Source organism: Cyprinodon variegatus, unplaced genomic scaffold, assembly GCF_000732505.1.
Source record: "Cyprinodon variegatus isolate N-32 unplaced genomic scaffold, C_variegatus-1.0 Scaffold404, whole genome shotgun sequence".
NCBI classification, from domain to species: Eukaryota; Metazoa; Chordata; class Actinopteri; order Cyprinodontiformes; family Cyprinodontidae; genus Cyprinodon; species Cyprinodon variegatus.
In genome coordinates, this window is record NW_015150857.1 from 473,241 (window position 1) to 488,356 (window position 15,116).

The 15,116-nt window shown below is 37.6% G+C and overlaps 3 protein-coding genes across 4 annotated transcripts in view; all 3 read right to left on the reverse strand.

Moving 5' to 3' along the window:
- ebi3 (Epstein-Barr virus induced 3) overlaps positions 1–1,646 on the reverse strand; it is a 6,003-nt gene extending 4,357 nt beyond the window's left edge. The window contains exons 1-3 of the mRNA XM_015387826.1: positions 1,547–1,646; positions 439–553; positions 228–330 (exon numbers count right to left, since the gene is read on the reverse strand). Of these exons, the coding sequence (XP_015243312.1) occupies positions 228–330; positions 439–553; positions 1,547–1,646 (318 nt within the window). The remainder of the gene's footprint in view (positions 1–227; positions 331–438; positions 554–1,546) is intronic.
- LOC107093025 (rab GTPase-activating protein 1-like) lies at positions 1,185–8,658 on the reverse strand. 2 transcript variants are annotated; one of them, XM_015387824.1, is made up of 8 exons: positions 8,277–8,658; positions 6,687–6,761; positions 6,484–6,594; positions 4,695–4,799; positions 4,527–4,610; positions 4,325–4,396; positions 3,953–4,210; positions 1,185–2,381 (listed from the first exon to the last, which is right to left on the reverse strand). In XM_015387824.1, exons 1-8 carry the CDS (start codon positions 8,385–8,387, stop codon positions 2,151–2,153), a joined length of 1,047 nt encoding a protein of 348 aa, XP_015243310.1. In that variant the 5' UTR covers positions 8,388–8,658; the 3' UTR covers positions 1,185–2,150. The 2 variants fall into 2 exon arrangements, with proteins under 2 accessions (XP_015243310.1, XP_015243311.1); XM_015387825.1 differs by lacking the exons at positions 6,484–6,594; positions 6,687–6,761.
- An 885-nt stretch (positions 8,659–9,543) lies between these two features.
- Positions 9,544–15,116, reverse strand: part of LOC107093031 (protein FAM163A-like) — a 26,310-nt gene continuing 20,737 nt past the window's right edge. Inside the window, exons 3-4 of the mRNA XM_015387831.1 lie at positions 14,278–14,392; positions 9,544–12,961 (exon numbers count right to left, since the gene is read on the reverse strand). Of these exons, the coding sequence (XP_015243317.1) occupies positions 12,584–12,961; positions 14,278–14,370 (471 nt within the window). The 5' untranslated portion in view covers positions 14,371–14,392 and the 3' untranslated portion in view covers positions 9,544–12,583. The remainder of the gene's footprint in view (positions 12,962–14,277; positions 14,393–15,116) is intronic.

The window sequence follows — 15,116 nt, forward strand, 5'->3', positions numbered from 1 at the left end:
CATAGATACATAGATACATAGATACATAGATAATGTGAAAAAAATCAGCTATAACATATGTGAAGAAAGCTTGATTAAACTGGAGTTTTGGGGAAAACTGACTGCTTTCTTCCTGCAGCATGAATGAATCACTGTCTGCAAATGAGTAAGTCATTCTATGTTTCACTAAACCTAAAAAATGAAACAAAACAAACTGTTTTGTCTCCAACCCCCACCCCCATGCTCACCTGCTCGGAGAGTGAAGATGATGGTGCTGTTGTCAGAACAGGAGATGAAGAGCCAGGCGGAATCATTTGGCACACCTTGATATCAGCATTAATGTGTCTCTCACTGTTGGGCAGAAACATCAACATACCTGATGACTTATGCCTCACAGTGCTTTTATATATTTTTCTAATTTGTAATTACTGTGATGACCAAACCATGCTTGCAGTTTACCTGTAGGTGGCAAGGTAATGTGTGGGTTGAGAGCGCAGAGGTTCTGGCCAGGAGCAAAGTATCTCAAATGGATAGCTGAAACACCGGCAGCGCACAGCGGGAAAGGAGGGAGAAACTGAACCAGAAAAGTAAGCTTCAGTCATTTTACTGAGCAGCCACCTGCTATTGTTTGTTCAACTTGAATTTATCTATCTTTTTATCAGAAATAAACACTTGCAGCTTCATACAAAGCAGGAAATAATCTTTATTTTTTTTTCTTTCTTTCAAAAATCTGTTTAAAAACCAGAAAGAACAACCAATCTGATCATTCTTTACAGATTAAAATTCTCAGTTTTTATTCCAACTCTAATGTCAGCGGAGTGTTTTAATGACTTTAACTCATACTATAAAACTAGTTCTTACAACATGAACCTTTTAGCTGTAAAACAGTTAGCTCAAAGCAATGCTACCTCTGTTCAACTTTCACCTAAGAAATAATGAAGAAAAGATAGCAGAAAGGGTAGGAATTTACTTTTTTAGTACCTTTAGTTGATTTTAGCTACAGTGACTTAATAAATGATTAAATTTCAGAGTTTTTACCAAAGATGAAACAAAGAATCATGGCGTATTTTATACATTGGTTTTTATTAAAGTTTATATTTTGCCCAATTTTTTGTAGATGTTTTGCGTCTTAATGTGTTCCAAATGTTATAATTGCAAATGAGATATCTTTAAAAAAATTATATACATACATATATATATATATATATATATGCTTTTTAAATCTTGATGTTAAGCAATATACCCTTGGCACGTTTTGACTCCTATCTTAAAGTACCATGAGAACATAACAACATACCATTGCTTTACACATATGGCGGTTTACAAATGTAAAAAAACATAGAGGGTTAAATACATCAAAGGTTTGACACACGTATAAGACATACTGGCCCACATAATTTCTTGGTCAACTCCAAAAACTGTGCAAATATTCCAATATATACATTTCTTCACCACATGCTCCCTTATGTCTAAAAACCCATTAACTTTAGTTTCTGTTTTAGTCCTTTCTACTACAATTTCTACAATATCATCACACATAACATTCAAGTACCATGTATGCACTCACCGCCTGTAGTTGAAATTGCATTTAGAAAATCCAAAGCTTGACTTCCAGGACCAAGAAAAAGCACCATATTTGTGATAAACACAATGCCAACCATTAGCATAGCAGTAGTTTTTACCTAATCAATCAAAAAATTATTTATTACTTTCGTTTGTCCAAATATCTGCTGCTACCTATATGTTCTGCTATACTCCTCAGCCCAGTACGTTATTTTCTTTTAAATGCCCAAAGATAATGCTACGTCTTTGGCAGCTCTATTGTCTGAGGTGAGGCTTTTCGGTCCTTTAAACACATTCTACAACTCACAGGAAATCCTCTAAGATCAGATGTTTCCTTACGTCACTGCCAGTAAATACCCGTCACATGAACGCTGCGTAATGAAAGCTACAGCTGTGTTTTTTGCAAGCTGTGTATGGTAGACAATGATATATATGAATATATAGTAATAAACTATGGTTTCTTTTAAGGGAAAAAGGAAGGAAAAGTCCCTCAGGAACCACCTGGGATTTTAGGTACTCTCCTCTAGAGTGCAACATGTTATAGCAGAGCATTGAAGTTCATCCAGGTGAATGACACCAGCAAAAAAACACACACAAAGTCGAGCTGCTTAGACATGTTTTGCACTGTCTTTATGAGGCCATGAGAGCTTCTTAGGAGTCCATCCTGAGAGTGAGGAACTGTGCAGGGTCCAGTTTAGGCTGGGAGGACCTTCTCTGTGTATTCCAATGCCGTGGTGTCCGCCTGTCGAAGTCCGCAGGGATGTTAAAGCCTTACTGATCCAATTATTTTTTGCTTCCTGGAGATCGTTGGCCAGTACTCCCTTTTGATGTTCCAGCTCCTGTTGAATAACACACATATATAAGAATAGTACAGAAAATGTGGAAAAACCCTAAAATACACACTTTGTAAAGATATAATATACTTCTTAAAATAAGAAGTATAATGACAATAAAAATATACTGGGTAAAAAAAAAAATGTTTAAGAACCAGGAATTATTCCTGTAGATCAGATACATTTATTGTTGTTAATGATGGACAAAATTTACATGTAAAAAAAAAAAAAAATCGGACCGAAAGTAAGACTTTCTAAGCTTCCTCTCTATTCATTTTCACCAACATGATGCGACGACTAATGAATGAAAGAGTCTGTATATGTAGATTCAGAGTTTGGTATTAACTCTATACATTTACTGAGTAACTTTCCGAAAAAAAAAATATTTTAGGCATAGTTGTAATTTACTGAGATTTTTTACCTTTACTTAAGTAATATTCTTGTACTGGTAAATCTATCAATATTCTTACTTTAGTAATTTTTTTTTTACTCCACCTACTATCTGTAACTTTAGCTATACTTGGATCAGAATGAGGAACTAGAAGTTCTTCATCCTTTCCTTAATTACATATATTACCTACTGCAAGGATTTCTTTTATACATTCATGCTGGAAAATTGACGTGGAAAAGTCTGCATCATTTTTTTTCTTTCGTGATTATGATAATTATTTGTTTTTTTAATTTATGATATAACTTGAAATATCAGAATCTGTGCATAAATTTGTACATCTGTACATAATTGTACATATTATTTAAGATGTTACTAGAAAACAATTCATCAGTACTTAAGTACATTTTTACTCTTACTTCAATATTTTTTCTTTTACTTTTACAGAGTAAAAAAGTGTTAAAGCAGGGCTACTTTTACCTGAGTAAAATGTTTACCCTCCCGTGTATAAATTATATTATTAATTGACTTTGTGTGTGTCATCTAATGCCTCCCCTACTCATATTTATACATTACATATAAGAGATTGTTTGTGTTTTTTGTCCTCAAAGCATGGAACTTTATGAGTTCACCATGGTAGATTCAAACTGTGGCCCCTACTTTAATAATTTCTTGACTTTTCAAAAAGCTCACTGCACTATTCCTATTATGAGAGATAAGTGAATCAGAAAATGACCTGAAAATGATCAGAGCTACAACACCTTGGATAGTATTTGTTTCTTTTTATGAGTTGAAACTGTGGGAAGTCAAAGTGTGGAAACAAAGGAATATTCACAAATCAGTAAGTAAAGGCTTAAGGGGAATGCACCAACATGATGACTTACGATCAGTTTTCACACAGAGGAAGTAGGGTAGGTTAAAGAAGTTTCCACTTCTTTCTGCTCCACTTCATTAAACTCATTGGGTGGCTATAGTGGAGTAAATCCTCTCCTAATACACCTGGTTGCCTGATATGTTTTTTTTAATTTTTATTCCATAATCTGTTATTTTTTCAGCTGGGTGTTCTAGATCACTCTCCTTAAACATTAGAAACCCTCTGATGAAGCCACGGAGGGTTAAAACCATATATCACCAGGAACAGTTCATGTCATTCTAAATATTTACAGATGACCAAGTTGTCACATTTTACCTGAATCTTACAGTTGGCCTCCACTACTTGCAGTTTAGTCTGGGCCAGCTCCTTTTCCAGCTCCCTGATCTGGACCTTTAGGGACTCCTTCTCCTGGTCCTCCCTAATCCAACCATCTCGTTGGGAGGGTTGGTTGGACTCCTCCCTGCCTTGATCAGTCACCTCTTGGCCCTCTGTAGATGGCGCTGTTTCAGACCTGTGGCCTGTCATGATTGATTCTGCAACAGGTCGACACTGGGAGCAAGCCTCTATTTTGCTCTAAAAGAAGACAAGAGAAGGTAAGAAGCAGAAGGAAGAGGGTGTTGCCATAAGCTAGATATATGAGAGCAATGAATAAAAAGCAGACGTCTGCAGCGAGAGTGTCGCACTCACCTTGAGTGCACCCAGCTCCTCTCTGTGGGCGGCCTCCTGTCTCTCCAGACGTAGCGTTAGCTGAGAGCAAATCTGAGAGACAGAGCATCTTGTTTGAACTTCATCAAGCAAAAAATCCTGCAATCACTCCTACATATCACACCTACACATGTCTTGAGCACTACATTCTGATTGCACCAACAATGTCGTCAGTTGTCAGTACCTGTTTGTAGTCTGAGATGATACCAGAAGACTTTTTAATCTCCAGCTCAGCCCTCTCCAGCTCTCTCCGAAATACTTCCTTCAGCTGGAAAAAAAGAAGAGTCTTTAAACCATTTTTTCTTGCAACCAGCAATAATTCTAGACACTTTGTTAAAAAATATATCATTACCATGGCAGCTTCTTCCTCTTTTCCTCTTATCTCGTCCTCTGTGGCCTGCAGTCGATGTTGAGTCTGCAGAAGGTCTTTCGTTAGCTCATCCACTCTGTCCTCCGCCTACAAAAAAGTAGAAACACACATCTTCAACTTCATCTCTTCTTATGCTTATATAGGCCTTTTTAAAGGAACTCTTCCAGTTTTTCACAATGTTTTATGTTCAGCTGCAAACTAGAATGAGTTCCACTGGATTTCATGGAATAGATAAACAACAGCGAATTACCTACAGAGATGCAAAGCTCAGCTATAGGACTGATGAACAAACTAAAATGACGTACAAATCTGGCCTTTATGGAGCTCTGGCTGTAATGATTTTGCCTCCCTGCTATTCTAATTCCCTGGGTAGCATAACTGTAACTAACTTGATCCCTCGGCCCATAGTGTTTCCTGTTCTTTCTAATGGAGTTTTCCTACTGATCTGCTGAAGTTTAAAGTTAAATAAACCATTTAATTGCCTCTCTGTTTGTTGTTCCTGGCTAAAATGTTGTTTCTCCAGAACCAGTTTTTTACGCTGACATAATTTTTGAACTTTTAAAGAAAATCACAGTTTTCCAAAGAAAATATGAAGGAGATTTGATCATTATTTGAAATTCTTCCAGAACAGATAGCGTCTAGGTTTAGCAACAATACATTGACTCATTCAGAGCCAACAGGTGTTAGTAGCACCATCCCTCGCCAAACAATAAAAGCAGTTATGTTTTAGTTTTTATTTGTCTACTCATGCATTTATCTTCTCTAATAAATGCCTGAGCCAAATAAGAGCAAAAAATTAAACATTTTGAGTATGTAAAAAAAAAAAGGTTGTGTATGGTTAAAAAAAATATGGAGTGCTAATAATCAGCAGGGACAGGAAAGATTGTGATAGTTGATAAGAAGTTTAAAAGTGATAAATACAGGAAAATCAGGTATGAAAGCCTCTTAGAAGCTACAAAAGAGCTGAAACTAGGCTGGAGGGGTCATTTACCCTTGTGATCTTAAAACTTAAACATACACCCTGACTTGGACGTAACTTTTTGGGGGGGGGGCATGTCCCCTGCATTTTTTCAAACATTCGTTTTAGTCCCCCGCACGTTGTACTCGCCAAAAACAATGTTACGCTACAGTAAACGAAAAATCGTCGAGCACTAGGACCAACCGCAAAACCACAGCTCAAGCTGAAGCCCGCTTTCCTGAGTTTAGACTGCCCACAAGCTCCTGATTGGCCCACCATCTTTTCTTGTAAGGTTGGCTGTCACCGCTGTCACTCTTAAGAAGCTCACTTTACAAACGACTGATGCGCCACTGAATCGGGTCTGTGATTGGATGGTCGTCTCCATCAAACTTTACTGAGCTATTTTGCAAAGAAGAATGAGAAAAGATTGCTGTTTGTAGATGTTCAAAGCTGGTAAAGACAATTCTTCAAAAACTGGAGCTGTCATGGCAACAAAATATTGGTTTTAAGAAGACTGGACAAATGGCAGCAAAAAACAGGCTCCACACAGCTCTTGATTTTTTATATGTAATAAGTGTGAAAAATATTCCATGTGACCCCACACCGATTATCATTCTATTGCATAAAACCTACACAGAATACACTAAATGTGGTTGTTCCATATAATCAGCCAGGACAAATCCATGTCACTAGAATGTAAACCATAACATTAGATGAGAATCCACCACATTCTATAATGCAAGGAAAATTACAGCCTGAAATGAAAAAAAAAACTTCGTCAGGGAAGAACTGCCCTCTTCACAGATTGAGTACCTTGTCTAGAGCACACCTCAAAGCAACCTTGCTGGTAATTAGTCTGTGGGCCAAACTATCATTTTCCTGCTCCAGGCGAAGGCTGGCCTGCTGAAGACGACGGTTTTCTTTCTGCAAAGTGCAGAAAAAGCATTGAGTTTCTGTAGCTGAGGAATGAAAATCAGGTCAATTTAGAAAAAGGAAAAACATGAGTCGGTTCTGACCAAGCATCTGTCCACAGGGTCATCGTCCATGATTTGAAGTCGACTTTGCCCAAGTTTCACTTTCTTTGTGGGGACCTTAGAAAAAAAAAAGACATGGCTTGTTATTATGGAAAAAGGAAAAAATAACCAGTTTAAAAGAAATGGAGAAATCCATCTCTCCCAGAAACAGATTTCTGGGATATAAGATGAGCTTGACAAATCAAGAACAGGCCTCAGAATGAGATCCAAACAAGGATAATTCAAAGATAAGATAAAGCCGAGTACATGGGGGACATGGTAATCTACAACGCATCAGGGGAATTATGGAGGACGAGAGGGTTTATGGCAAAGCATGAAATGGATTTTCATATCTGAAATATCAGAACTCTTTTCAGGGTGCTGCAAATGAGAAATCTCACTGATGTATTAGATGTTGTGTTGGGACTTATGCCTTGTCATTGCCAGTCAGCAGAAGCTCATGTGAGGAATGCAGAGAGACAATGTAAACGGAAGCACACGGCATTAACGTGATCTTCCCCCGTTCACAATAAAACAGGCCCTAATTAGATCTGTTGGAGCTGAATAACAATATCTTATGCTAAAAAAACACCCAACACCATTTTAATTAATACCAGAAATAAACCAAGGGTTTGGCTTAGACATAATAATCAGGAATCCAACACTGAAGCAGGAAAAGCGATAAGCAGGGGGTCTGCAGGGTGATGAGACTGGTCCCACCTTTACCTGTAAATACCTTAACATTCAAGCATTTTACTAAAGGCCAAACTACTGTAGCTGGCCTGAAGAGAAACCTTTCCAGGACTGATGAAAAAATTTATCTATTTCTTTTGAGCACTGTGAAACCTTTATCCAATAAGCCCCTAAAACCACTAAATTTAAGCCTGGAAAGCATGTAAAGCATGGTACTGTAGCTCATGCATAATGATATTCGAATGTTTTCACTTCACTAGAATTTGTACACTAGAATATTTTTAAAGGTTATGCTGTCTGCAACAAACCAAATAAAAAGAAAAATGCAATAGATAGAACGCAACATCTTCGATGCAGACCAACAAGTAAGTGATAACAACTCTTGCAACATACATGAGGAAACAGCAGTTATTGCAGCTAAATATACATTAAACTGTTTGCAGAAAATGTTCTAACATTGCTCAGTTTATACAGCACTGATACCTTGAGGAGAATAATATCGTTCTGTTCCCTCAAGTTAATACCAGATTTAATCTGTAGTGCTTTCAAATGCTTTTAGAAGTTTTCAACAAAAAAAAACAGAGTTCGCTGACGTTTTCAAGCATTGCTGTTTACTATTTTGAAAGCACGTGTACATGGCATTGATTTGATGTTGAAATGAGAAGTGCAAATAAATATCTGCTATTAAATCACTCAGATTGGTATCAGAGACAGGAATTTCACTTTAAGGAAACCCTGATTAATGCAATATTCTTCTTTGACAGAAAACCAGCTTAGAAAGAAACACACATAATGCAAATATTCCCCAAAACTAACTTTCTAAGTAATTTAAACCAGTTTTGTTACAAAGGTTGACTTTATACATGATGACAAAAGCATTCAACAGTAAATGACTCTTACATTGAATGTCGGTTCCGTTTCAGCAACCAGACAGGCGAGGATCTCCTCCTCACTCATCTCCTCAATAGCATGGTCATTACAGGCCGTCACCATGGACACCTCCTGCATCATCTTGCCCAGATTTTCGGACACTAGAGCTGCTCCCCACCAGTCAGAGTACCTCCGCGTAAAGCCTCTGATTCCAACCAGAAAAAGTCAAGAAATGTCACCTGATCTCAATAGAGAGGCTTAAAAAGACACAGTAGTCCGTAAATGAGAAACTTAAGCAGCAACGTTGAAGTTGAAGTCCAAGCTTCCTGGAAGGAAGGGGATTTTGTTAACAGTTCGAAGGTGAGCAACGTTGTCACAGCACCAGACAGGTGAAGTGAGCGCAGCAGTGAGTCTTTCACAGGTGTGTGTGCACCAACAGGTTCATAGGTGTTTATATGACCAAGACTGGGTGAAAGGAAATACTGCTTTGGACACGCCCACAGTTGTGTTTACATCACTTATCTCACCTGTTTTCTTCTTTGACTCACGAATCCAGCTGTTTATGAGCCTCAATTGTCCATTTAATCAGCTAACCCAATAAAATGTACTTAAATAGGTATAATGAGCAAACATAGTTCATCTTTTTTTATTGTGCACTTTCATTTTCAGTTTTTTCCTTTTTTCTTCACACACTAGCACCATGCTGTGTGAACCTGCTAGACCTGTCAAGTCAACCCTGCAGTGCATGTAAGAAGTAAATGATGTGGCATCTGTGATATTTCTCCCAGGGGTGTGTGTGTGGGGGGGTGGCTCTATTATTGTTATGGGCTAAGCAACCTGACAGGAAAGCAGACAGGTCCAGCTGGTAAGGCAAAGCATACCGGAGCAGGCCGGCAGAATAACAAGGACGTCTCTGCTGTTCTGAGTAGGCCCAACATTTTCCCTGCATGCTCCAATGTTGCACCTAAACATGATGATGCAGTTTATCGTAACTTCATCTTCCGCTGTGAAGTCTCTCATGTCTCTCACATGAATGTTTCTCCAGCTCTCACTTCTCTTTCTCATAATTCAGTTTCACTTCTGTCTTCGAGTGTACGCTTTTTTTTTCCTTTTCGTGTTTGTCCCTTTGCGGTCAACGCTTTTTGCTGGAATCTATGGTGGATAAAACACTGTTTTCCCTTTTCTGACACAGAACCTGTGAATTTAACACATTGTGTTTCGTCCCTCTGAGTCACAGTAAGAAAAAAAGCACAAAAAAAGCACTGGGAGGCATAAACTTTTATTTTTGTTCTCAAAAAAAGAAGAAGAAAAAAGGTGAGAAATAGATTAATAGAGACAAGATGGGTTTTATTACTCTAACAGGGTGTACTAAATAAAAAAAATGTACCAATACATTTGAAAGAAAGGTCAGAAAATTAAATAAAACCAAACAAAAAGTACAAAGCTCATTCTACCAGATATTGGAATATTTTGCTTGGTCAGAGTATATTATGTAAACCAGAAAGCTAATTTGAAACAGAAAATAAAAACCAGTAATTGATTGTATGTGGTGGTTTTGTCGTGGGACATAGATCTGTTAAAAACATGGATCAGCACAGGATGTGATAAAGCACGGTGTGAACGTTGTGATATAGAGTTGGAGCAGCCCCTTACAGAAGTATTCATACCCTTCAGTGGATTTTGCTAAACTTTTCTGTGATAGAACAATGTAAAGTAATGCATAATGGCAAGCATTGAAAGAAAATGACATAATATGTCCTACAAATCTAAAATAATTGGTGCTTATTTAAATTCCTTCCCTTTTTACTCTGCAACCCTGAAGTCAAATTTTCTTCTAAACGGCAAATAGCAGATTTAGTTGTATGATCTCAGATTTAAACCAGTTGCTCTGTGAAGGCCCAGAGGTTTGTTGCAGAACATTAGCAAAATAATCTACATAATGAAGTTAAGGAAATAAAAACATCCAAGGCTGCTAAATGTGTCACTGAGCGGTGAAATGAAAAGATGATGAAAAAACTGCCATGACTGCACAAGGGCAAAAATCGGACACGCAAATAACTGAAAAAATTTTCTCTTTGGGGGATCTATTGGGATCCACAGCTCAGGTGTTAAGTTTGCTACAGTCATGTAGGAAGTCTTGAGAGTGTGGAAGAAAGTCTAGTGGACAGACATTCTGCAATCAAGCATGGCGATGGCAGCATGACTGTGGGGAATGTCCTATTTGGATAAATGATGCTAGATACTGGAACAGCCTTAGAAGAGCAGATGTTTCACTTCCAGCAAGATGAAAAAAAAGGTCCTTAACTAACAGCCAGATCAAAGGGAACAGTTTGGATAGGTCAGGCTTCAAAGTCCAGATCCGAATCTAATTGAGAATTAATTTAATGCAGAATTCCTCTTCACTGTTTTTTATTTTTCTATCCAAAAAAAAAAAAAAAATCTAAACCTGGGGTTACAAAAACGGTAGGTCAGACTTCAGATGTTAATTTTAATATAAACAAATCAATTTAAATACTAAAATTATTTCAATCATTTCACAATATACACTAATTTCCATTGATCTATCACATAAATCCCCCAAATATTTGATAAATATTTAATATTTGGGACTGCTGAAAAGTAAAGGGGTATGAATACTTTGCAAGGCACTCTACTGGGATTAGAAACTAAATCTCTGAAAACCCCCCTTAATATAATTTGTGACAGTAAAATGTTGCCTCTGAATACACATTTCACAAGTAAGAAGAGAAAGTAAAACGGAAGAAGAGGAAATTAGATACTTTTCACAAAAATAGACAAATTCAGGCATAAACTGTATAATAATACTGCATCCGTGGCTTTAACATCACTAAAATACGGTACATAATTTCAGTTTATGTTTTTTTATTTGTCGCTCTTTTATCACAATTTTAAAAAATCCCAGGAATTTCTCTTTCTTTGTCTGTATTTACCCAAGAAAAGGCCAAAAGCACCAAATTAAACAGCAGACAGTGAAACAAACATCCCATTTTGACAGCCTGGTTTTCTTGCACTTCATCACAACAAAGGTCACAATTAAAACACTTGAGACTTTCCTTGTTTACTGAAACTAACCGGTAGAAACTGCAAGATGCACAAAACTGCATAAAAAACTCCCCTTTACCTTCCCTGTTTCAACTCCTTTAAGGAGTTTCAATTACTGGCAAACGACTGCACAAAGAAAACTGGTAGCCCTCATGTACTGTAAGATGGAGGGGGAGGGAGGCTGGGGTTCACACATTTTCCTTTTGTCTTAGTTAACATGCAGAAAGGGGAAGAGGAACGGCAAATAGAAACTAAACTGAGGGGGTGATGTGGAGGAGAATCCTGTTGTGAGATAAAACAACACATGAAGACAGATCAATCATGTGCCTCAACTGCTCTTCACTGCTAATCTGATTTTTACTCTCGGTTTGGATTAGATTTCATGCTGATACAGAAAAACAGCACAGAGATTTGACATTAGAGCTAGAAGTGAAAGAAAGGAATTTCCTTGGTTTTAGTTTTGGATAAGAAGCATGACATCAACATTAGATCTAAAAGCAATTTATTTCACACAAAAAAAATCCTCATCCTACATCTCATAAATCTGATATTTCTGTGCACCTCTACCAATAATTGGTGTGCACATATACCTATTGGCAGTGGAAGCCCATGTGTTTGTAGCTCTATAGATTGAATTCTAGGTCTGCAGCATATTGATACAGGTTTGCGTAAAAGAGGAGACTTTAAAGTAGATGACAGAGGTTTTGTAAGGGATAGCATGAGGTGGTGTCAGAGAAGAAAACCCTTCTGTGGAAGATCAGTGTTATTTAGACCATTATGACACAAGAAAGAAATCAGCTTCTAAAATATGATTCATTTGTTGGTAAAAGGAATTTTCCCCTATTCTACAGATTTACTTCCATAAAATAATGCTTAATATTTACTGGTTCACTATTCCAAAATATTAATTTGGGGATCAATCGGCATGAGGTGTGAATGCTTCCACATCTGCGATGGTACAGAGATTATACCTCCAATGTTTTCACATTAGCAAGACAGGATTTAGCCTTGGACGACACAATTTGTGCCATTTACTGAAGTGGAAATAATCTTGCTGCAGCGTTTGTAGGCTGCTGCATGAATTTGTTGCCCACACAGGAGCACTATCAGTGGGCTGAGCTTGTGGGTGACTGTGACTAAAGTCAGATTGTGCAATGATCTAGGTATAATTGTGCCATGTTTCAAGAAATCACCTGATTTCAGTACTAAGAGGCATTTACAAGTTAACCATGTTGGGGTATTTGCGTGGAAAATGGTTACTGGTGATCAGAGAGTCAGACGTCGGTGCTATAGGGGCGTGGCGGGGAAGGGAAAACGTCTGTGGGGCTGTAGTAGCTCAAAGGTGAGGAACGCTGTGGGTTTACAGGTAGAGGAAGAGAGGCAGACATGTTTTCATAGTAGGTGTGGAAGCCAAGCCGCTCCCCTCCGTTACGCACATCGTCTGCAAGTCCAGAGCGGATGGGGTATGGCGAACATGTGGGGCAGGTGTTGTGCTGTGAACCTGAGTCCAGCTGATCCAGGGAGACCGGGGTGATGTCGGTCCCGTCCATTGCGAGGGCGTTGCACGCGTTGCAGGGAAAGTGAGACAGAGGATCTGCTCCTGCCGTTGAGCCCACATCCGCCTCAGACTCATTTTTCTTACAGCAGTAATACTGCAGGACATAAACAGCATACACAGGGACAGAAAAGGGGAGAGGAGTTCAGATTCTTTACCAAGAAAACATGCTATACAATGAGGATTAACTGTACTAAAGCAAATTTGACGTAGTAGTTATTATAATTAGAAATGCACAGATCTGATCCAGGTATGAGATCGATGGATCTCTAACTATATTCATCATAATAGCTAAATACTTAAAATTTATTAAGGTTAATTAACATTAATGTATTATTTAATAATTAATCTTGCATTAGCAGCAACAAACACATTAACATATCTAAAAATAATTATCTTCTGTAATGATCCACAGTATTTGGGGGCTAAGCTATTATAATCCCTGGTTTAGATGCAAAAATAAATAAAGTAATTTCTCAAGACAGTAGCACATTCTTTCACAAAAAAAATATAGAAATTAACTAAGGCAGTAACATCATAAGTAATTAATAAAATCACCAATGGTACAGTTATCACTAAGGATCCCCATAATGAATATGACCAAAACCCCTTTTTCATTTCTTATGAAAATGAAACCTCTTTCTGGGAACTCCCTTTAGTATTGCTGCTACAGTAGTAAGTATTATGTAAGGCAGTGACCCATTTCTTTAGAGACTGGCCGCTCGGACGGACGAGGACCATCATTAATCTTTTTACTTGCACTGTCAGCAGGATAGTAAAGCAGATAAAACTCTAAAACTCTGTTAGGAATCTATGACAAAAGAGAGGCTTAGTAAAAAGATGTTAGCCATATTCAGGCTGTTAAAATGTTACATATTTAGACATAACTGATGATAAAGAATTCATTTAAGTCAAAATTGATATTGACTGAGCCCTCGTCACCTTCACAAGTTGCAGAAGAAAAAAAATGAACAGCATACTATCCCCTGCTAGAGGATCTGTGATAATAAGACAGTTTTTCTTTAATCTTGTTAAACATCAAGGCATCATAGATTCTTCAAAACACCAAAGTCTGAACATAGCATGTCCTTCTTGGGTCTTTCTCCTTATGGAAATAAGATGTTAATAAATCAAAAGCAGAATCTTTGCTTTACATTTTCAGTGATACAATGTAAAAACTAGATTGAACCCTAAGGATTTTTGCACAGCATTAACATATAAGCCGACAAAGTCTGTGAATATTAAATGATATTCACACATTTCTATTTTTTATGGATCTTTAAAATGTACAGGGAAGCAAAACAATTACCCATAGTTTTACGTCTAAGGAAACTGCTTAGGAAAGATCACTTTATCTTATATATTCTTTTTGTTTTCAAATTGTGAGACATTAATTAGTGCGTTACTTGATACCTGCAGTCTACAGTAACAGAGAACTGCTACGATGCACAGCAGTATCACCCCAGCAAGAATGCCTCCAGTTATAACGATAGTTCCCGCTGACATTCGACCAGCTCTCCATCCAACCCTGTAAAGATGAAGGGAGAAACAGAAAAAATTGGAGGTGGTCAGAGAGACATTTATGAATAAGGAAAAAAAAAACTGATAAATGCTGGAAATGTGTTGCAGAATACCTTCTCATAAAATATTACATTCATATTTGGGAAAACTAGAACAATCTCCTTAAAACAGACAGATTTCTGTTTGTGGGTATTCAGTAGATGACTGATAATGTCTGATGATAATACCTGTGCTAATTTGCACAACAGTGACAAACTTTTCATTTTCTGTTGGCTGGAATGAGCAGAATTTAGAGAACATGTTTACTTTGATTCTACAAAAGCCTCAGGGTAGAGCTGTAAAATGCTGCTTTCTACATAAGCCGAAAACATTAAAACATGCCCTCATTCTGAGTTCTGCTCATGATACCGGGCTTTTGCTTTAAAACTTTCATAATATATTCCCAACATCTTGACCTGGTGACTGCACAAGCCAAAGTATGTTATATTTTAGCAAGAAACTGTATTTCTTAGTGAGAAGTTGTTGATGGATGGAAGATTACAGCTGTCATAACCAAATTCTATAGTTTTCCAGAGCTAAATGTATTGATTTATATGTAGAGGTATCAGATTGGGAAATTAGGGAAGGAGAGGTGGAGGTGGGAAGGATGGATGGATGGATGGATGGATGGATGGATGGATGGATGGATGGATGGATGGATGGATGGATGGATGGATGGATGGATGGATGGA